This window comes from Salvelinus sp. IW2-2015, unplaced genomic scaffold, assembly GCF_002910315.2.
Source record: "Salvelinus sp. IW2-2015 unplaced genomic scaffold, ASM291031v2 Un_scaffold702, whole genome shotgun sequence".
NCBI lineage: Eukaryota > Metazoa > Chordata > Actinopteri > Salmoniformes > Salmonidae > Salvelinus > Salvelinus sp. IW2-2015.
Window position 1 is genome coordinate 240,386 of NW_019942599.1, and position 23,562 is coordinate 263,947.

At 42.6% G+C, this 23,562-nt stretch overlaps 2 protein-coding genes across 2 annotated transcripts in view; one reads left to right on the plus strand and one right to left on the minus strand.

Moving 5' to 3' along the window:
- rbks (ribokinase) overlaps window positions 1–13,119 on the minus strand; it is an 81,313-nt gene extending 68,194 nt beyond the window's left edge. The window contains 2 exon segments of the mRNA XM_024135971.2: window positions 5,272–5,333; window positions 13,030–13,119. Of these exon segments, the coding sequence (XP_023991739.1) occupies window positions 5,272–5,330 (59 nt within the window). The 5' untranslated portion in view covers window positions 5,331–5,333; window positions 13,030–13,119.
- Window positions 13,120–13,352: 233 nt separating this feature from the next.
- babam2 (BRISC and BRCA1 A complex member 2) overlaps window positions 13,353–23,562 on the plus strand; it is a 191,826-nt gene continuing 181,616 nt past the window's right edge. Inside the window, exons 1-3 of the mRNA XM_024135970.2 lie at window positions 13,353–13,576; window positions 14,052–14,206; window positions 21,851–21,927. Of these exons, the coding sequence (XP_023991738.1) occupies window positions 14,070–14,206; window positions 21,851–21,927 (214 nt within the window). The 5' untranslated portion in view covers window positions 13,353–13,576; window positions 14,052–14,069. The remainder of the gene's footprint in view (window positions 13,577–14,051; window positions 14,207–21,850; window positions 21,928–23,562) is intronic.

The window sequence follows — 23,562 nt, forward strand, 5'->3', positions numbered from 1 at the left end:
ACTTACAAGCCCTTAACCAACAGTGCAGTTCAAGAAAACATGTATATTTACTAAGTAGGCTAAAAAATAAAAAGTAATAATAAAAAGTAACACAATAAGAATAACGAGGCTATATACAGGGGGCACCGGTACCGAGTCAGTGTGCAGGGGCACAGGCTAGTTGAGGTAATCTGTACATGTAGGTGGGGGCGATGTGACTATGCATAGGTAACAAACAAACAGTGAGTAGCAGCAGTGGACAGGGGGGGTGTCAATGTAAAGTGTAAATGTACAGATTTTTATGAATTGTTCAGCAGTCTAATGGCTTGGGGGTAGAAGCTGTTGAGGAGCCTTTTGGTCCTAGACTTGGCGCTCCGGGACCGCTTGCCGTGCGGTAGCAGAGAAAACAGTCTATAGGGTGACTGGAGTCTCTGACAATTTAATGGGCTTTCCATAAAATAGATGGCAAAGTCAAAGATCCTGGTTTTCCCTATCCATCTGTAATGAAGTCTTCAATAAATGCTTATGACAAATCCAGCTCCAGAACCAGCCATACCTAGCCAGCTGGCTAATCTTTTGAATATTGCGTAGCAACAACATATAACATTAGATAGCTATATAAGGTTAGCATGCTAGCTAGCTACACTGACAGCTGTCAGCGCACTTCTTGTTTTTATTTCTCCACTCCACATGGTAATTCTCCACTCCACACCCTCAATTCGTGAATATGTATTAGCAGACTGCGTAATTCTTCGGTGGTGGAACCTAAACGAGAAAATACGCTCTAGGACAGAAAACAAGTCAAAATAGGGGCGGCATTGCCCTCTGGTTGGGGCCAGGGGTTGCGTTAGAGTTCAGAAATCTGCGTTTTCAAAACGCAGACCATGAAAAAAATTGAAAGTCAACATAGTTTTTTTTGCTTTAATAGAATGATCAGCGGGGTACAACTATAGTTTTACTTCATTCGGTAGAAAATAGCTTCATTTTCAGATGGCAACAGAAATGCAACACTCCACCAATCAGGCCTTTATGGTAAAGTGGCCAGAAAGAAGCCACTCCTCAGTAAAAGGCACATGCCAGCCAACTTGGAGTTTGCCAAAAGACACCTAAAGAACTCTCAGACCATAAGAAACACGATTCTCTGGTCTAATGAAACCAAGATTGAACTCGTTGGCCTGAATGCCAAGCGTCAAGTCTGGAGGAAACCTGGCACCATCTCTACGGTGAAGCATGGTGGTGACAGCATCATGCTGTGAGGAGGTTTTTCAGCGGCAGCGACTGGGAGACTAGTCAAGATCGAGGGAAAGATGGAGCAAAGTACAAAGAGATCCTTGATGAAAATCTGCACCAGAGCACTCAAGACCTCAGACTGGGGCGAAGGTTCACCTTCCAACAGGACAACGACCCTAAGCACACAGCCAAGACAACGCAGGAGTGGCTTCGAGACAAGTCTCTGAATGTCCTTGAGTGGCCCAGCCAGAGCCTGGACTTGAACCCAATCGATCATATCTGGAGATACCTGAAAATAGCTGTGCAGTGACGCTCCCCATCCAACCTGAAAGATCTTGAGAGGATCTGCAGAGAAGAGTAGGAAAAACTCCCCAAATACAGGTGTGCCAAGCTTGTAGAGTCATACCCAAGAAGACTCGAGGCTGTAATAGCTGCCAAAGGTGCTTCAACAAAGTACTGAGTAAAGGGTCTGAATACTTATGTAAATGTAATACTTCATTTTTTTTTACATTTCCAAAAATCTGTTTATGCCTTGTCATTATGGGTTATTGTGTGTAGATTGATGAGGGGAAAAAACGATTTAATACATTTTAGAATAAGGCTGTAACGTAACAAAATGTGTAAAAAGTCAAGGGGTCTGAATACTTTCTGAATGCACTGTAACCTAACAATACCCCTACTTCCCAAGGCTATGTCCGAGAGGCTGGACAACTATTTTGCCTGTTTTAGGTTATGGTCCTGCTGAAAAGTGAATTCATCTCCCAGTGTCTGGTGGAAAGCAGACTGAACCAGGTTTTCCTCTTGGATTTTGCCTGTGCTTAGCTATATTCCATTTCTTTTTTATCCTGAAAAACTCTCCAGTCCTCAATGATTACAAGCATACTCATAACATGATGCCGCCACCACTATGCTTGAAAATATGGAGAGTCGTACTCAGTAATGTGTTGTATTGGATTTGCCCCAAACATAACACAATGTATTCAGGACATAAAGTTAATTGCTTTGCCACATTTTTGTTGTTGTATTACTTCAGTGCCTTGTTGCAAACAGGATGCATGTTTTGGAATATTTTTATTCTGTACAGGCTTCCTTCTTTTCACTCTGTCAATTAGGTTAGTATTGTGGAATAACTACAATGTTGTTGATTATCCTCAGTTTTCTCCTATCACAGGCATTAAACTCTAACTGTCACCACTGGCCTCATGGTGAAATCCCTGAGTGGTTTCCTTCCTTTCTGGAAACTGAGTTAGGAAGGACGCCTGTATTTTTGTAGTGACTGGGTGTATTGATACACCATCCAAAGTGTAATTAATAACTTCACCATGCTCAAAGAGATATTCAATGTCTGCTTCTATTTTTACCCATCTATCAATAGGTACCCTTCTTTGCAAGGCATTGGAAAACCTCCCTGGTCTTTGCGGTTGATTCTGTGTTTGAAATTCCCTGCTCGACTGAGGGACCTTTGTATGTTGTATGTGTTGGGTACAGTGTGGGGTACAGAGATGAGGTAGTTATTCAAAAATAGTTGCTAAGCTAATTTTTACTCCTGAACTTATTTGTCTTGCCATAAAAAAGGGTTTGAATACTTCTTGACTCAATTTGTAAAAATTTTGAGAAAAAAAAGATTATTTGAATTCCACTTTGGCATTATGGGGTATTGTGTGTAGGTCAGTTACAAAAAAAATCTCTATTTAATCAATTTTAAATTCAGGCTGTAACACAACATTATTTGGAAAAAGTCAAGGAGTGTGAATACTTTCTGAAGGCACTGTATATAGTATAGGCTACAAAATAAACTTTCCAGTGACACTGATTCACACAATGATGAAGATGAAGCATAGGCTTCTCGCCGGTGATGGCCGATGCGCTTTGCCATGATCTCAAGATAAGATACTAGAGATAAATAGTTAGCTTCTACAGACAGATTAGTCTTCTCTTTTCAGCAGTAGGTATTTGCTTTACATTTGAAATTTATGAAAGGCAAACTGACAGCCACAACCAACCATAGACATATAATCCATAGATGGGCTGTTCTCATTCAAGTCAGGACAGGCAGCCATTGCTAGTATACCCATAAGTTTAACAGTCAAAGTGCCAGGGTTAGAAGTTCCAAAATCCTTCTATGGATTATATCTATGGACACAATGCAACAAGCTGTTCTATATTTGGCGCACGTGCTGCCCAAATTGCAGCCTTCCCGACAGTAAGTGCTTGTGATAAAAATTAATCCACAGCAATTTTTTTTAGAGGCTATTGATCCTCTGGAGCAAAATTATGTCTGTTCAGAGAGGAGTACCACCAGCACCCCTACTTCCCGCAGCTATGTCCAAGAGGCTTGACAAGTCAAGACACAGGGCTCTCTCCCCCACCACAGCAAGGCTCATGGCACGCCCACGGCCTTTGATGGCGCCTCTGGAGGCTCGTAGGGTGAGGCCTGCAATGACACAGATCTCCACCCATAGGCCCTGGTTGGCGATACCGTTTTCTAGGAGTTATTGCATCTCCATAAGCAAATCGTCCTGGTATGCCATCAGCTTTGACATGATGTTGAATGCCCGTACTGAACGTGCAGCAGACACGTATACCTTTTGGAAGATGGAGGCGGAAAAGCGCTCCGCATTCCCATGGAGGGAGATGCCGGTCTGTGACATGGCATAAGGAGTGAGGTGGCTGGCCAGCGACAACTCAACCCTCGGGGGCCAACTCCATATCCTGAATACCCATGTTATTAAAGTACTTGGTCTGTACTTTAGTGGTTAGGGTCTTGTCCCAGTTACGTTGGGCTTCCGCCACACAAGATGGGACCACTGGGAGGAGTTGTTTACCTGGAGTGGTGCGAGAGGGGAGCCTCCTCCTGTCGAATAAGTCCATTTCAGCACTTCTACCCCCTACGGGTTCGGGCCAGTCGATGTTTAGTCTGGATGCTGCCCGTTTTCAGACATCGATGTGCCGGTATCTGTAGTTGGGTATTGAAGCTCCGCTGAGGGTGGAAGAAGGCCTTTCGGCTTCCTCTTCCTCCTCTGGGATGAGGTGAGCCATGTCCTCGCTATCGTCAATGACGAGGTCACCTTCCTCTTCGTTGAAACGCTTGCAGTGCATGCAGTACTTGGGATTAGCGAGCACTGCTGCTGCGTGCTCTCACCCCAGGCAGACAATACACGAGTCGTATGGGTCTTTGGCTGATAGTGTCGTCCAACACAAATGCGGGTGTGCCTGTAGTCAGGCAGGTGCATGAATCCTGCTTGGTTCCCTCCGTTCCGTAGCAGGGGCAGCAGGCTCCGTGGCTCCGAGAAAAAGTTTTCCTTGAGCAAAATACAAGCTAAGTAGCGTCAGCCACATGGCCCATAGCCTAGCTAGTTAGTACAATGCTAGCCGGAGAAAGCGCATGCTTACTTCGTCTGTCTGTTTGAGCTAAAACTAGTCCTTTGTGGGGTTAGCTAGCATTCCAGCTAGACAAGTTAGCTGTAGCCTCGCGGCGTGGGCTACCAAAGTCTCGATAGCTAGCATGTGACGCTAGCTACCAGCGGAGAATGAGGAGTCAAAAATGTATTATAGCGGAATCAAAACTACTTTCGGTCAGTACTCAACATTATCGACAGGATCTGGGGTCCTACGTTTGGCAGCGTGAACCTCGCGGTTCACCAGAGAACAGTTCAGTAGGAAGACAGAAAATCTAGTCATGCTTAGGAGAGCTTCAGGAGTTAGAGCGAAGGAAGAGAGGCGAGAATGATCAGAGGCAGCACAAGGGGCGTCTTATGAAGAGGAGAGGGGCTCACCTCATTCGCCAATCGACCTGTCTGTCTCCAACAGACGCTGCGATTTGTAGCCTACTTCCGTTAGAGAATCCACCTGAGCGAATCTCCATCAAGTGAAATATCGAGAAGATATATTTGAAATAGAACTACATGTGACATATTTTGACATCTCAAACTACAGATGTATTGTTGATATGTGACCCAATACTTTCTACAAAATGTTCCCATAAGATCTCAAAAGTACTTTGAGGCAAATTCTGATCCACTCCCTATCTCAGTGATGTGATGCATACCATAACTAACTCACCTGACCAAGTCAGTCATACAGGAACCCACCACCACCACATCGAAAGCCTCCTCCGTCATGGTCTATTGGAGAGAGACACACAGGAGGCAATGGAAACTTTAGAGATTTGTTCATTGTTAGCTTAGCTTTAAGTACAAACTAAATTATTACATTTGTCATAGCTTCCCCTTTGACCCAGCAAAATACTTTTCAACAAAGGTTACTTAGGCTAGTCGTTAAGAGTCTGGTCAGACATTTTTATAATTGGAGCCAACATGAGTATAGGAAAACATTTATTGTAATGTGATTTAGGGGTTTAAAAACAATTTTTCAGAATTAGCTGGTTCGTCACACATTTTTAGAACTATGCCTAGGCTAATCGTAGAGTATACTCACTGCTAGGGGCATTTCAAGCAACAATAACATATCATACTGAAACTGCACTCAAAAGAAACTCAGTCTTTGCCATATTACCATGAACTGACTGGAACAAGGTAAAAATAGAGTATTTACAGCTCTCTCAGAGTTGGACAGGTGCCAATCTAAACCCAGCGATTATTTCAATGCTGCACCACGTGACTGAACACAGCCCAGAAAAATCTTTAATTAATTCAATCCTTGGCATGTATTGAGTTCATGCTTGTCTGTTAATCTCTTCAAATCTCCTCCTAAGCAGTAAAAAGGCTCAGAAAGCCTGGCCGCTGGCTCTAGGACAGCTAGGCTAAATTCTCCCACATTTCTGAGCATATTGTCTTCCTCAGCCATGGCTGTTAGATGTGCTACCCCTATTGCAGCAGATACAATTTTAGCAAGCATGTCCGACCACTCAAAACAGTGGGGCCCCTCTCAGATTCTGGTTTACTTGCATAATGAGTTAAGTCAACTTCTCAGTTAGCCTACTACAACCTGGTCTTTCTTGACAAAACAAAGGGAGCAAAATGATTAGGTTAGCTTACTTTTTCATTGGGTTAAACTGACACAAAAGGTGATAATTTCATGGAGATTAGCCTAGGCCTAGTTGTGTCATAAGGATGGACATGGAAAGTGTATAACTTGAAAAAGTGTCAATAAAATAAACTATACAATTATGTGATGGGGGTAAATTAGGCCTACTTTATATTACAAAAATGTAGACATTTTCAAATACTTTGTATCTATTTTTTGTAAAAGCTGAGGGGATGATGGAAGCCGGAATGTTAGCCTACACTGAAGAAAAATATAAAAGCAACATGCAACAATTTCAAAGATGTTACTGAGTTACAGTTCATAATCTCAGCAAAAAAAAGAATAGTCCCTTTTTCAGGACCCTGTCTTTCAAAGATAATTCTGTAAAAATCCAAATAACTTCACAGATCTTCATTGTAAAGGGTTTAAACACTGTTTCCCATGCTTGTTCAATTAACCATAAACAATTAATGAACATGTGGAGCGGTCGTTAAGACACTAACAGCTTACAGACGGTAGGCAATTAAAGTCATAGTTTGCTGAAAATAAACGCAGTTGACAATGAGAAGACGTTTCTTTTCTTGCTGAGTTTATAAGGAAATCAGTCAATTGAAATAAATGTATTAGGCCCTAATCTATGGATTTCACATGACTGGGAGTACACAGACACCTTAAAAAAAAGTAGGGGCGTGGATAGGGCAGTGGTGGTCACAAAATTTCGTCAGCTGGTAACTGCCGGTCTCACGGTAATTGACCGTTAATTAACATAAACACATTTAGCATCCACTGGCTTCCACACATAGCCTACAAGCTACTGATGCAGACCTTTTGGTACATCTACATTTTAAAAAGTCTAATAAATCCATGTAATATAGCCTACACATTCATAATAAATCCATTATTTATTTTAGACAAGTCTAAAGAAACATGATATGAAGAAAATGTAGTCTATTTCAGAAGAACAGAATAGCATACTAGTCCTTATGTTAGGTCCTCATCTGGCTATGCCATATGGCTATGGGCTACACTAGTTAATTTAGCAGACAAGATCTTCGAATTCCATGGCATTATTTTATATTATTTTATAGCATGAAGAATACAATTGAACAAAGCTGATTAAATTGAAAAGATATTTTCTCCAAACGATTTGAGGCAGTGCGCACATGCAGCTATTCTGTGTTCAGCGTTAAACAAATAAATAGGTACTCCTACAGTATATGCTTAATTTAGAGTTATTAATGTAACTTTAGTTGTTCTACAAACGATGGGCTATATGTTTAGATGTTTAATACATTGTAAGGCTGCATGATGCTTTGAAAAAAGTTGCATGAAAGGCATGAGCTCTGCTTTGTTTTTTTGCGCAGGCCGTACACACTTCATCAGTCTCTCATTCACAATTTGACAAGCAATTGATAATGTCTTGAATTTCCCGGCGGCATCCCCTTTGTGTGGCCCGTAATGCCCCCTAAACAAATCTATGTCTTTTGCGGCCAGTGGCCGTTGTGCCCTTGGGCTAAATATAATATTGATCATTTCTTTCTCCCTGAGTGCTGCATGCTCCGAAGCACCTCTCACTCACATGGCTTTCCTTCACATGATCGGGTCTTTCTCACAGGCTGCAAGACTACAGCCTTGAGTCTTCTTGGGTACGACGCCACAAACTTGCACACCTGTATTTGGAGTTATTCACATTTTTCTCTGCAGATCTTCTCAATCTCTGTCAGGTTGGATGCAGAGCATCGCTGCAGAGCTATTTTCAGGTCTCTCCAGAAATGTTCGATCAGGTTCAAGTCCGGGCTCTGGCTGGGCCACTCAAGGACATTCAGAGACTTGTCCCGAAGCCACTCCTGCGTTGTCTTGGCTGTGTGATAAGGGTCATTGTCCTGTTGGAAAGTGAACCTTCGCTCCAGTCTGAGGTCCTGAGCACTCGAGCAGGTTTTCATCAGGATCTCTTTGTACTTTGCTAAGTTTATATTTTCCTTGAACCTGACTAATCTCCCAGTCCCTGCCGCTGAAAAACATCCCCACAGCATGATGCTGCCATCACCATGGTTCACCGTAGGGATGGTGCCAGGTTTCCTCCAGACGTGACGCTTGGCATTCAGGCCAAAATATGTTCAATCTTGGTTTCATCAGACCAGAGAATCTTGTTTCTCAGGTGCCTTTTGGCAAACTCCAAGCGGGCTGTCATGTGCCTTTTACTGAGGAGTGGCTTCCATCTGGCCACTTTACTATAAAGGCCTGATTGGTGGAGTGCTGCAGATATGGTTGTCCTTCTGCAAGGTTCTCCCATCTCCACAGAGGAACTCTGGAGCTCTATCAGAGTGACCATTAGGTTCTTGGTTACCTGGTTAATCTCTAGGAGACAGAACGCGTCTCCTTCCTGAGCGCGTATGACCTCCTTCCTGGAAGTATGACGGCTGCGTGGTCCCATGGTGTTTATACGTGCGTACTATTGTTTGTACAGATGAACGTGGTACCTTCAGGTGCTTGTGGAGGTCTAGTTTTTTTCCCTGAGGTCTTGGCTGATTTCTTTTGATTTCCCCATGATGTCAAGCAAAGAGGCACTGAGTTTGAAGGTAGGCCTTGAAATACATCCACAGGTACACCTCCAATTGACTCAAATTATGTCAATTAGCCTATCAGAAGCTTCTAAAGCCATGACATCATTTTCGGGAATTTTCCAAGCTGTTTAAAGGCACAGTCAACTTAGTGTATGTAAACTTCTGACCCACTGGAATTGTGATACAGTGAATTATAAGTGGAATAATCTGTCTGTAAACAATTGTTGGAAAAATTACTTGTGTCATGCACAAAGTAGATGTCCTAACTGACTTGGCAAAACTATAGTTTGTTAACAAGTAATTTGTGGAGTGTTTGAAAAATGAGTTTAAATGACTCCAACCTAAGTGTATGTAAACTTTCGACTTCAACTGTAGTAGGCCTAGCCTATAGAAAGCTGTTGGGATACTCCTCTTTTTAATAGAGGCCACCACTCTGTTCTGCTCTAATGAAGTGTTTGATTAGATTTTTGATTAGATTTGCATTGACATCAGAGTGATTAGAGGGACAACAGACTGGTGAGTACCAGGCAGTTAGCAAGTCGGGTAAGCTACTAATGACCATCACCAGCATCAGAGCTTGGAGAAGACTAATTACCGATTTTAAACAGTGACATGGAATTTGACTGCCTTCATGACTTGTGACCGCCGGTGTGGCAGTAATATGGTCACCATAACAGCTCTAGGCGTGGTTCAGAAAACCAGTCCGTATCTGGTGTGACCACCATTTGCCTCATGCAGCGCAAAACATCTCCTTCGCATAGAGTTGATCAGGCTGTTGATTGTGGCCTGTGGAATGTTGTCCCACTCCTCTTCAATGGCTGTGCGAAATTTATGCATATTGGCGGGAACTGGAACAATCTGTCGTACAAGTCGATCCAGAGTATCCCAAACACGCTCAATGGGTGACGTGTGGTGAGTATGACCTCCTTCCTGGAAGTATGACGGCTGCGTGGTCTCATGGTGTTTATACGTGCGTACTATTGTTTGTACAGATGAACGTGGGAGCTTCAGGTGCTTGTGGAGGTCTAGTTTTTTTTCCTGAGGTCTTGGCTGAGGTGAAAATATAATTTCCACCTCCAGAAAGAGCCCAATAGCTCTAGGCGTGGTTCAGAAAACCAGTCCGTATCTGGTGTGACCACCATTTGCCTCATGCAGCGCAAAACATCTCCTTCGCATAGAGTTGATCAGGCTGTTGATTGTGGCCTGTGGAATGTTGTCCCACTCCTCTTCAATGGCTGTGCGAAGTTTATGGATATTGGCGGGAACTGGAACAATCTGTCGTACAAGTCGATCCAGAGTATCCCAAACACGCTCAATGGGTGACGTGTGGTGAGTATGCAGGCCATGGAAGAACTGCAACATTTTCTGTTTCCAGGAATTGCGTACAGATCCTTGTGACATGGGGTTGTGCATTATCATTCTGAAACATGAGGTGATGGTGGCGGATGAATGTCACGACAATGGGCCTCAGAATCTCATCACGGTACCTCTGTGCATTCAAATTGCCATCGATAAAATGCAATTGTGTTCATTGTCCGTAGTTTATGCCTGACCATACCATAACCCCACCACCACCATGGGGCAACGCTGTACATAACGTTGACATCAGCAAACCGTTTTCCCACACGACGCCATACAGGCTGTCTCCCAGCTGCCCGGTACAGTTGAAACCGGGATTAATCCATGAAGACCACACTTCTCCAGCATGCCAGTGGCCATCAAAAGTGGTTGAGAATGGTAGAGAAATTAACATTAAATTCTCTGGCATGCCAATTGCACGCTCCCTCAAAGCTTGAGACATCTGTGGCATTGTGTTGTGTGGCAAAATTTAGAGTGGCATTTTATTGTCCCCAGCTGTTTAATCAGCTTCTTGATATGCCACACCTTTCAGGTGGATGGATTATCTTGGCAAAGGAGAAATGCTCACTAACAGGGATGTAAACTAATTTATGCACAACATTTTAGAGAAATACGCTTTTTGTGCGTATAGTACATTTCTGGGATTTTTTATTTCAGCTCATGAAACACTTTACATGTTGCATTTATTTTTTTGTTTAGTATAGTTTGGGACACTTCTCTCCATCAGGTTATGACAACTTCCCATTGAGAGGGGATCAATGCAATGGTAGCAATTAATGGTTAAAGCCACACTGACACAGGTTGACCCAATGTGAATATAGGCTTTTTTGTTGATTTGATTCCTAACGTCATCTGTCCTTGTCTTGTGCCTCCTTACCAAACTGCATCCAATTAACTGTTTTGAGGAGAGATTATGCAAGAAATCAAGTTTCCCCCTATGATTCAAGCCTTTCACACACTGTCTGGGCATGATGGTAATTAATCAGTGTTTCTCATAACATTCATAATTTTTCTAGACATAGCACGAGTAGCAAATCAGTGTCCTGGTGTTCCAGTCCATTGCCATTTTAGTTTTACCTCCATTGTGCAGTCTTGTCTTGGTGCTTATTCTGTGTTTTTGTTCATTGTCAAGCACAAACACAGAGTTGGCTAGCTACTACAGCACATAGTAGGCCAATAGAGGCTTGCTAGTCAATAGCTGGTTAGGAACTTTGGACCAGCCATGAAATAGGCCATACACAGCATTCACTGTTGAAGATTAACTTTAGTTTATATGGTCCAAGTGTTCGTTATTGCCTATTACACATTGGGTGGGTCTAATCCTGAATGCTGATTGGTTAAAACCGCATTCCAGTCAGTGTCTATACCACAACTTACCACCAGCTAACTCTAATGACATTAAAATGCCTATTTACACCGTTCCATCTGACTGCGCAATCCACTGTCTCATCTACCCAGCCAGGCATTTTATAAACTTAATCTCCACTATAAAAAGCATTTCTTTTCGACTAACATTTCGTTTTCAACAGCGGAGATTTGTATAAACCTTACTATTTTATCTGTCTCTTTGACATTTGCAACATTGTTTCAATATTCAAATTCGATCTCCTGCTGTCCCATAGTAATGAACGTGTTGGGAGTCTGGACGAGAGAGAAAGGCAGGCAGCGTTTCTCAGCCAGTCGAAATCAAGAATCAGCTGGTATCATTTTTATGGATATATACAAAGAAATGTCAATTGACAAAAGGTCAAACGAAATGAAGTGCAGCTAGTTTGCAGTCTTTCCAGATTCACTTTGAAGTGATTGTGTTAGCTGTGTTGTTGGCTGGCTCCTCTGAACGTGTCCTGACGAGTGAGAACATTGTTATGGATGTATCCAAATAAATGTCATTAGAAAACAGCCTGAACAAATGCAGATACGTCTACTTTGCTGTTATTCTGCCTGCACAAAGCCGGTGTTTGGATGATATATTGGCACGGTTTGCCCCTTGACTTCGTCTAAGGTCTAACAACACCCGTGCCAATATATCCTCCCAACACTGGCTTCTTGGGCATTATGACTTAACCGAGCACCACACTAAATACTCATGCACACACTGAGACTGAAAAGAGTGCACTGTGTCAGACAGACATTGGCAATATTGGTTGCATGTAGCTAGCTATTCCAATAGCCAGTGGTGTAAAGTACTTAAGTAAAAATACTATTAAGTAGTTTTTTGGGGTATCTGTACTTTAATTTATTATTTACATTTTTGCCAACATTTACTTCACTACATTCCTAGGGGAAATAATGTAATTTGTACGCCATACATTTTTTGACAGGAAAATGGTCCAATTCATCCCTGGTCTTCCCTACTGCCTCTGCTCTGGCAGACTCATTAAACACAATTACTTCGTTTGTAAATGATGTCTGAGTATCTTTACTTTTATTAATGTATGATAATTGAGTACTTTTTCCACCACTGCCAATAGCCGGCTAAACTCAACTCTACGATTTAAACATGGAGCTGGGCAGAAACTAGTGTGGGCTGACTGGAGTTCCAACGTCACAAAATGACGTTTTTATAAAAAAACGACTGATTACAGCACACAAAGAACAGCACGCAATTACACTGAACAATGTCATATGTAATTGGAGGGTGCTGAAATCAGTCGTTTTTTAATAAAAACTGAATCGGAGCTCCAGTAAGCACACACTAGTTGCTTGCCCAACTCCATCGTAAATCGCGGAGTTGAATTTAATCGGCTATGATTCCAACAGTCACAGATAGAACAATTAGAAATCTTTGATACAGTGGCTGACATTAGTTTGCTTGACTAAACTTTACTTTGCTAGCTAGCAAAAAACCCTGCCCTAAAGTTACTTGGATTTATGTCAAATAATGTGAACATGTAAGATATAAACACATTACCTAATGTCCAATTCTGTATTCGCTGTCTTGTTATGAAGTGGCCAAAGTGCACTGCTAGCACAGTCAGTATCTGCCTCTGGTTACACGTTGAAAAATGACAGCTCTGGAATTTCTACTAGCTAAGCTAGTTCTGACTCGTATAATGCATTTCGAATGAATTTGCTGACCAAATAAAAAATGCAATCTCTATTCTATGGAATCATTATTATAACACACAAAAAAGAGTTGTATCAAAAAAGATATTTTGCAGAGGATGAAAAGGAGCCTTTTGTAGACCGGCAAAAGCAACACCGGCTATGGACTTTGAGGTCCGAAAAGGACCCCAGAAGCATCTACCGGAAGATTTGGGTTTACACTGTATAGCACAACCACGAAGTCAAAATTGGCTGTTGTAAAAATTGATAAAAACAAAGATTAGGGTTACGCATAATCTTAGCAGTGTGGTTAATCACATTTTAATATTTATTGGTTTACTTTGGGACTGTGGTAACTTGTGACGACCGATTATTTGCTGTAAAATTTTTAACGTTAACGGATTTCCAATAAAGTAAGCTATTTCCCAATTTTGAGCTGACTTTGACAGCAATTGATGTAACGTTAGCAAGCTTTCTAGTTAATTATTGGGAAAACTTCCCACTACTGCTTATGGAAACTTAGTTAGCTGCTAACTTTCGACAACAACACATTAAAATGAAAGTAAACGAACGTTAGTGAATACATTTAGCTATCTATGTGCCATTCATTTGACTCGATTTTGCATGAATACAATTGCAGTAAGTTAGCTAGCTATGTTTCAAACATTGCTAGTGTTGGAAAGATGTCTGTATCAAAATGTCAGCGCCTGTGATTGATTAATCTAACAAACTCTGACCATAGCTTGCAGAATACATGACATACTGTTACATGAGCATTGTCTCAGTAATATGTATTTTATAGCTGTCAATGCATTGTGAGATTGAATGATGTGTCTACTGCGTTAATGATGGCAAGCCCCTTTGGTCTCTGTCTTGGGCTGTTTCCAGAGAACCTGAGTGTGGAAGATGAACAACATGTCCCCTGAGGTTGCACTGAACCGCATCTCTCCTGAGCTGCGCCCCTTGTTGTGCAGTGTGGTGCGGAATGGTCGAGTGGGCCTTGACTCCACCAACTGCCTGCGCGTCACAGACCTCAAGACTGGGTGAGTTCCTCTGCTCAATGACAGTCTGTGACCCTTTGATATTAAACTATGTGGTGCATTTCAATAGTTTAAAGTGATTTCTCTTCCTTATATCCTCTCTTTCATGTGCACTAATTTGAAAAAATATGATAGGTGAAAGCAATATGACGGATGTGTGAATTCACTTTTACCTGTCTAGTTCTGATGAAGAAGAGTGGGTCTGGTGTCCCCAGTTCATTTTTATGTAGAAGGACGTTCTACTCCAAAATGAATGAAAATCGAATTATGCTGACACCATCTAAAATATAATTTCCACCTCCAGAAAGAGCCCAATAACATATTGGTAAAATTATTTTAACATATTGGACCATATTATCAGGTATGCGGTTAGCAATATCACCTGTAGCCCAACTGATGCAACATAGTGGCTATAGATAAATAGGCTGAAGCATGGGGTTGCTCATCTTTCAAGTCAAATACACATATTTAGCAGATGTTATTGCGGGTGTAGGAACACAAGCGTTTCGCTATCTCCAACCGTGCAGTAGTATCTAACAATTCACAACAATACACACAAATCTAAAAGTAAAAGAATGTAATTAAGAAATATATAAATATTAAGACGAGCAATGTCGGAGTGGAATTGACTAAAATACAATATATATATATATATATGAAATGAATAAAGCAGTATGTAAACATTATTTAAAGTGACTAGTGTTCCATTATTAAAGTGATCAGTGATTCCATGTACATAGGGCAGCAGCCTCTAAGGTGCAGGGTTGAGTAACCAGGTGATGGCTATTTAACAGTCTGATGGTCTTGAGATTGAAGCTGTTTTTCAGTCTCTAGGTCCCAGCTTTGAATCAATTGTACTGACCTCGCCTTCTGGATGATAGCGGGGTGAACAGGCCGTGGCTCAGGTGGTTGATGTCCTGCATGATATTTTTGGCCTTCCTGTGACATCGGGGGATGTAGGTGTCCTAGAGGGCAGGTAGTGTGCCCCCGGTGATGTGTTGGGCAGACCGCACCACCCTCTGGAGAGCCCTGCTCTTATGGGCGGTGTAGTTGCCGTACCAGGCGGTGATACAGTCCGGCAGGATTCTCTCAGTTGTGCATCTGTAAAAATGTGTGTAGCCCTCCTGTGATGTGTACACCGAGGAACTTGAAGCTTTGTGGATAGGGGCGTACTCCCTCTACTGTCTCCTGAAGTCCACGATCAGCTCCTTCGTTTTGTTGAGGTAGAGGTTATTATAATGGCACCACTCTGCCAGGGCCCTCAGCTCCTCCCTGTAGGCTGTCTCGTCATTGTTGGTAATCAGGCCAACTACTGTTGTGTCATCTGCAAACTTGATAATTGAGTTGGAAGCGTGCGTGGCCACGCAGTGAACAGAGAGTACAGGAGGGGGCTGAGCATGCACCCTTGTGGGACCCTTGTGTTGAGGATCAGCATAGTGGAGGTGTTGTTTCCTACCTTCTCCACTTGGGGGTGGCCCGGCAGGAAGTTCAGGACCCAGTTGCACAGGGCAGGGTTCAGACCCATAGCCCCGAGCTTAATGATGAGCTTGGAGGGTACTATGGTGTTGAAGGCTGAGCTATAGTCAATGAACAGCATTTTTACATAGGTATTCCTCTTGTCCAGATAGGATAGGGCAGTGTTGAGTGCGATGGCGATTGTATGGTCTGGATCTATTGGGGTGGTATGCAAATTGCAGTGGGTCTAGGGTGTCAGGTAGAGGTGGAGGGGAGATGATCCTTAACTAGCCTCTCTAAGCACTTCATGGTGACAGAAGTGAGTGCTACGGGGCAACAGTCATTTAGTTAAGTTACCTTTGCTTTCTTGGGTACAGGAACAATGGTATACATCTTGAAGCAAGTGGGGACAGCAGACTGGGGTAGGGAGAGATTGAATATGTCCGTAAACACTCCAGCCAGCTGCTCTGCGCATTCTCTGAGGACGCGGCTAGGGATGCCATCTGGGCCGGCACCCTTCCGAGGGTTAACACGTTGCCCATGGAGAAGGAGAGCCCACAGTCCTTGCGAGCGGGCTGCGTCGGTGGCACTGTGTTATCCACAAAGCGGGCAAAGAAGGTGTTAAGTTTGTCCGGGAGCAAGACGTAGGTGTCCGTGGCGTGGCTGGTTTTCCGTAGACCCATCCATATACAGTGCATTCGGAAAGTATTCAGACACTTTTCCCGTTTCCACATTTTGTTACGTTACAGCCTAATTCTAAAATGGTTTAAATACATTTCCCTCATCAGTGTACACACTATAGCCCATAATGACAAATCGAAAACAAGTTTTCAGAAAGTTTAACAAATGTATTAAAAATAAAACACAGAAATATCTTATTTACATAAGTATTCAGACCCTTTGCTATGAGACTCAAAATTGAGCTCAGGTGCGTCCTGTTTCCATTGATCATCCTTGAGATGTTTCTACAACTTGATTGGAGTGCACCTGTGGTAAATTCAATCGATTGGACATGATTTGGAAAGGCACACACCTGTCTATGTAAGGTCCCACACCAAGGAAGGAATGGCGCCGACTGTGAGGGCTGCCTCGCTTATAGTTCTTAAGAAACTTTGCAATTGACAGTGCATGTCAAAGCAAAAACCAAGCCATGAGGTCGAAGGAATTGTCCGTAGAGCTCCGATAGAGGATTTTGTCAAGGCACAGATCTGGGGAAGGGTACCAAAAGATGTCTGCAGCATTGAAGGTCCCCAAGAACACAGTTGCCTCCATCATTCTTAAATGGAAGAAGTTTGGAACCACCAAGACTCTTCCTAGAGCTGGCTGCCCGGCCAAGCTGAGCAATCGGGAGAGAAGGGCCTTAGTCAGTTAGGTGACCAAGAATCCGATGGTCACTTTGACAGAGCTCCAGAGTTCCTCTATGGTTGTCCTTCGGTAAGGTTCTCCCATCTCTGCAGCACTCCACCAGAAGCCACCCCTCAGTAAAAGGCACATGATAGCCCGCTTGGAGTTTGCCAAACGGCACCTAAAGGACTCAGACCATGAGAAGCAAGATTCTCTGGTCTGATGAAACCAAGATTGAACTCTTTGACCTTAATGCCAAGCCTCACGTCTGGAGGAAACCTGGCATCATCCCTACTGTGAAGCATGGTGGTGGCAGCATCATGCTGTGGGGACTGTGAGACTAGTTAGGATCAAGGGAAAGATGAATGGAGCAAAGTACAGAGAGATCCTGAATGAAAACCTGCTCCAGAGTGCTCAGGACCTCAGACTGGGGGTGAAGGTTCATCTTTCAACAAGACAACGACCCTAAGCACACAGCCAAGACAACGCAGGAGAGGCTTCTGGACAAGTCTCTGAATGTCCTTGAGTGGCCCAGCCAGAATCCGGACATGACCCCGATCGAACATCTCTGGAGAGACCTGAAAATAGCTGTGCAGCGATGCTCTCCATCCAACCTGACAAAGCTTGAGACGATCTGCAGAGAAGAATGAGAGAAACTCCCATACAGGTGTGCCAAGCTTGTAGCTTCATACTCAAGAAGACTTGAGGCTGTAATCGCTGCCAAAGTCCTTCAACAAAGTACTGAGTAAATGAGGTATTGTGTGTTGATTGATGAGTGTAAAACATTGTTTGTTAAATCAATTTTAGAATAAGGCTGTAACGTAACAAAATGTGGAAAAAGTCAAGGGGTCTGAATACTTTCAAAACGTACTGTACGTCTCGTGTCTGAGCCGTTGAATTGCGACTCCACTTTGTCTCTGTACTGACGTTTTGCCTGTTTGATTGCCTTACGGAGGGAATAACTACACTATTTATATCCGACTTTATTCCCATGAACCTTGCCGTGGTTAAACACTGTGGTTCGCACTTTCAGTTTTGGCAAGTCAGTTAAGAACTAATTCTTATTTACAATGACGGCCTCCCGGGGAACAGTGGGTTAGCTGCCTTCTTCAGTGGCAGAACGATAGATTTTTACCTTGTTTGCTCGAGGATTCGATCCAGCAACTTTTCGGGTACTAGCCCAATGCTCTAACCACTAGGCCACCTGCCACCATCTATCCATGGTTTTTGGTTTGGGTATGTTTTAATAGTCACAGTGGGAACATCATCCCCTATACTATTCCTGATGAACTCAGTCACCTTGTCTGTGTAGACCTTAATGTAATTCTGACGCAACCCGGAACATATCCCAGTCCGCGTGATCAAAACAATCTTGAAGCATGGATTCGGATTGGTCAGACCAGTGTTGAATAGTCCATAGCACGGGTACTTACTGTTTGACTTTCTGCCTATAGGAAGGGAGGAGCAGAATGGAGTCATGATCTGGTTTGACGAACGGAGGGTGGGTGGGGGAGGGCCTTGTAGTCATCCCGGAAGGGGGAGTAACAGTGGTCGAGAGTTTTTGAAGCGCGATTACTACAGTCAATGTGTTGTCAGAACTTGGGTATCGTTCTCCTCAAATTTGCTTTGTTGAAATCCTCAGCTACAATAAATGCAGCCTCAGGATATGTGGTATCCAGTTTGCATAAAGTCCAGTGAAGTTCTTTGAGGGCCGTCGTGGTATCAGCTTGAGGGGGAACATACACGGCTGTGACTATAACCCTATTGGGCTAATCATTAGCTAGGTTCCAAGTGTGATCTTGGAACCTAGTTAGCATTCTATTGATTAATTTTATGTCCCCCTCCAATACTTTACCTGGTTGCACTACTCTTGCTCAACTAAAAATATCATCTGTCTCATCACAGTTTAAGTCAGTCCCCCAAAATTATGTTGGGTGGTGTTTTACCGCAAGTTACCCTACAATTGACCGGTGTTACATTAAGCTCCACTCTCCCCTCTGCACTCTCAGCGAATTGCGGCGCGGTAACATTAACCATGCTGCTGCTAAAAACTCAGGGTTCGTGCGTATTTAGGAGTTGAGAAATAAAGAAAGTAGGAATGGAAAGCTGGGATACCCCTCTTTTTAACAAAGACCATTAAAACTGCTGTTTTCCCCGCAAATGCAAGAATTGTTGTGCATTGACAGCTTGCCAGAATGCATGTTTCAATCGTAAGTTGAATGCGCCTCGAGAGGAATATTTATTTTGTAACAGTATTGCCTCCGTCCCTCTCCTCACCCCTACCTGGGCTCGAACCAGGGACCCTCTGCACACATAGACAACAGCCACCCTCAAAGCATCGTTACCCATCGCGCCACAAAAGCCGCGGCCCTTGCAGAGTAAGGGGAACAACTACTTCAAGGTCTCAGAGCGAGTGACGTCACCAATTGAAACGCTATTAGCGTGCACCACCGCTAACTAGGTAGCCATTTCACATCGGTTACACACACAACAAGCCAACCTAGGTAAATTATTAAACTCAACTATTGTCTATGTATTACTCGTTTTGTTTGCAGAGGAGAAGTTAATGTGGACTGTTCTAGTATCTTCAATGTGTGCCTCGGCAGAAATATAGTTTCATGTTCCATATTTTTTTGGCATGGCAGCAATGATTTTCTAATGACGCAGCGCCACAGCTAAATGACTGCACCGGAAACACTGGTACAGTACAGCACAGCATAGAACTGTAGAGTACAGTAGTGCAAGAGTACAGTATAGTCAAGTAGAGTACAGTATAGTACATTGTAGTGTACTCAACTCTAGTATGCACTGTACAAAAATGTGCAGGTAGGCTAGTGGTTAAGGGCATATTGCAAGTAACCGAAAGGTCGCTGGTTTGAATCCCTGAGCTGGCAAGGTTAAAAAATCTGCCCTTCTGCCCTTGAGAAAGGCAGTCACCCCAAACAACATCTGCTCCCCAGGCTCCGATTATGTGGACCTCAATTAAGGCAGCCCCTCTTAGAAATCAAAGCCTTTGCTTAAGCCTATTCCACATTTTTAGAAGGGATAATGGTTGAAACATGCCTTAATGTCCAAAAAATCTAGACTCTTAGCTAGTGTCGCACCAATATGACATTTTTGGCCGATACCGATTTCCAATATTTTCCTTGCCAAAAAAAACGATACCGATAACCAATACATAAAAAAAAAAAAGGTATTTTAAGCATTCTAGTGCAAGAGGCGTCACTACAGTCCTTGGTTCGAATCCAGGGTCTATCACATCCGGACGTGATTGGGAGTCCCATAGGGCGGCGCACAATTGGCCCAGCGTCATCCGGTCCGTCATTGTAAATACTGACTTGCCTAGTTAAATAAAGGTTACACACACACCACACTGACCAGAAAGTTATTTTGTTGGCATTTATGTATGTCCCCATTACCAGTAAAACATTATCAAAACCAATTTCTTTCACTAACTTGCTGTGCTGTTTTGTTGTTCATTTGTTCAGTCGTTTCATTCTCAACCAGGATTTCTATGGAACGCTGTTTGGGTTTTTGTGTGTCAAAAAAGATACACGTCAAATAACACTATTTGACGTGTCAAATAAGCTTGTTGACCAATCAGGACCTGAATATGACTGTACGTCACATAATAATTTAACACGTTCATACATTTTTTACGTGGTTATTACATATTGATTACACTATCACTCGTATTTCATATGTCACAACAATTCATCGATACGTATGCTATGATGCTGGTAAAGTTGTCTCGCGCACCTACAGTGCTGGTCATAAAGAAAGCTAGCTAGCTCATAATTTGTTTCAGTAGCTATAATTAGCTAGCTATCTAAAATAACCCTAATTTATAAGACAGTTCTTATTTGATTAATGGTGGTCAGACACATCTATGTGAAGCTTGCCACAATAAGGATTAGCCACAAAAGTGGACTTTGCGGTTAGCCTTCAAAATAAAAGTATGGCATAATTCTACTATTTGTAGTCATTTGCATCACTGTCAATGACATACTTTTATTTTGAAGGCAAACCGCAAATTCCACTACTGTGCCTAATCCTTTTTGTGGCTACCTTCACAACACATCGTGGTCCGATCGAGCCTCACTAGCCAGATGAAGCTAGCTGGCTGCTTATAACATTAGCTTTGGGCAACAGGGTTAAGTAGCTGGCTAGCTATTTATGTTCATGGACTGAAGACTAAATTTCAATAGGCGAACGACAAGTGGTAACCTAGCTAATACTTACTCACAAGGATTCCTAAATCATTGCTAAGAATAATGAAAATGACTGTGGTTTCTACTGGTCATTGTTTTCAGGCTGGTTGTATTGGTGCTACGGCGTCCCATAGTATGTATGTGGTGAAGCTAATTGCAGTGACGCTATTACTGTGTAACTCCGGTAGGGCAACATCTGAAAAATAGCGCACTTGGTAGTGTGTACCGGTGCTCGACCAGTCGGCGAAAGCCAACAACACCCACGAAAGAGAACGGTTGATTGTCAAGGGCAATGAATTCCATTTTCTTGGCTTTAATGGATTTCGCCTTTGAGTTTTCTTACTCTTTCAAATGACTGCTCGATCCATGCAGCAGACACTGTGGGCTAGGTTAGGAATGCTGTGTTGCACGTGTAGCGCAACATTTTACGTGGCGTCATTACGTCATGTACCTACGTTACATAGGTATGCATGGTAGCTTTGACATCGGTTTTTAACATCGGCTTAAACTAGACATCGGGCCGATACCGATGTTGGCATTTTTAGCCGATTCCGATATGTTCACCGATATATTGTGCATCCCTACTCTTAGCTTTCATTTGACACCCAATTTGACATCTCTTTCCCCATCTCTTCAGATGCACGTCTCTGACTCCAGGGCCCTGTTGTGATCGATTCAAACTGCACATCCCCTACGCTGGAGAAACCTTGAAATGTAAGCAGTGCTCCCGCTGTCTAGCTCATTCTCCCCTATTTGTCTCCTTTCGCACGTGTTTGGTTCATTTGTGCCATGAACATCTAGTCCAGGTCAGGCCTGGTTGGCTCTGCTGTTAAGGTCATATCTGTATCCCAAATGTCACCGTTTTCCCTATATAATGCCCTACTTTTGAACAGGGCCCCATAGGGCTCTGGTCCAAAGTAGTGCACTCATTTTTATTTTATTTTAAATGTAACCTTTATTTTTTCTAGGCAAGTAAATAGGGAGTAGGGTGCCATTTAGGATGCAGACTATATGTATAGAGACAGCTGATCCTGATTATGTTGATAGGGGCAGAAATGTATTAGTAATTCAGTGTGATAGATGGGATCTAAATCAGCTCATGATTTTAGCTTCTAGTTTTGTAGCTGTGCAAGTTAGCATCGGCATGTTGCTATTCTTTTTGAGAAAGTTATACAGTAGTTGGTGTGAACATAAATATAATTGGCTAACTGTCACTTGGTTGGGGACAGATTTACTGACCAGTTGTGCTTTTTTGCAAATGGATAACTTGCGCAGATGCTGAAGAAATATTTGAATCATTATAGGTTTTTAATGGAAGAAACATTCTCATGTTTTTTTTTGTTTTGCCATGTCCCCTGCTTACGCTAACATTTGAAAGCCTAAATCTTCCTGAACAGCTTTGCCTTTGGGTCTTATGCTTTCATAGGCCAGGTGAAGTTGCAGAGCATTGCAGAGCTGCTGCAAATATACACTGTATTGTTTTAAAATAAACATATTGCAATATTGTTTGTAATGAAATCTTGATCAGTAGGCTATTATTTGATGTGGAATGGTTTATCTTCAGTTAATATTCTAGGGAATATTGTTTTTGCTGGGTTGGAAGGGGTTGGCATTCATTAAAATGGACAATACAATGAGTTATTTAAGTGATAATGCCCTCGAAGTCGGTGTTTGAAACATGCCTTAATGTCCAAAAAATGGGACCAGTAACCGAAAGGTATTGGCACGGTTTGCCGTCTCGGGCCTAACACCACCTGTGCCAATAAATCCTCCAAACATCAGCTTCGAGGGCATTATCACTTTAACAGGTTACCAACATATTCAAATAATGATTGACATACTTTCATAAAAAATGTTATATTGATGAATTTATTCATACTATTTCATCCTTCCACAAGATATAGTTCCGACACAAATCTAGGGTTGCTACCCAAGCTGGCTGGTTGTTCGTTCTATCGGTTCGGTTGCCAGAGACGCGATCCAGTCGTTCATTCTTTTTGTTCTGTATCTATGGACGTGACCCAGTCATTCATTTTAAGTGTTCCATTGCCATACTGTCTGGCAATGTTCTTATCCCTTAGCTAATTTACAGTCACGTCAGAATTACAGCAAAGTAGCTGCATTTGCATTTGTTTAAGCTGTTTTCTAGTGACATTTATTTGGATACATCCATAACAATGAGCTAATGAGGTGCAATTTCGCCTGACATAGAAAATGTGCTCTCTCGTTAGGACACTGTTGTTGTTCAGAGGAGCTAGCCAACAACACAGCTAACACAATCACTTCAAACTGAAGCTGGAAAGACTGCAAACTAGCTGCACTTCGTTTCGTTTGACCTTTTTTCAATTT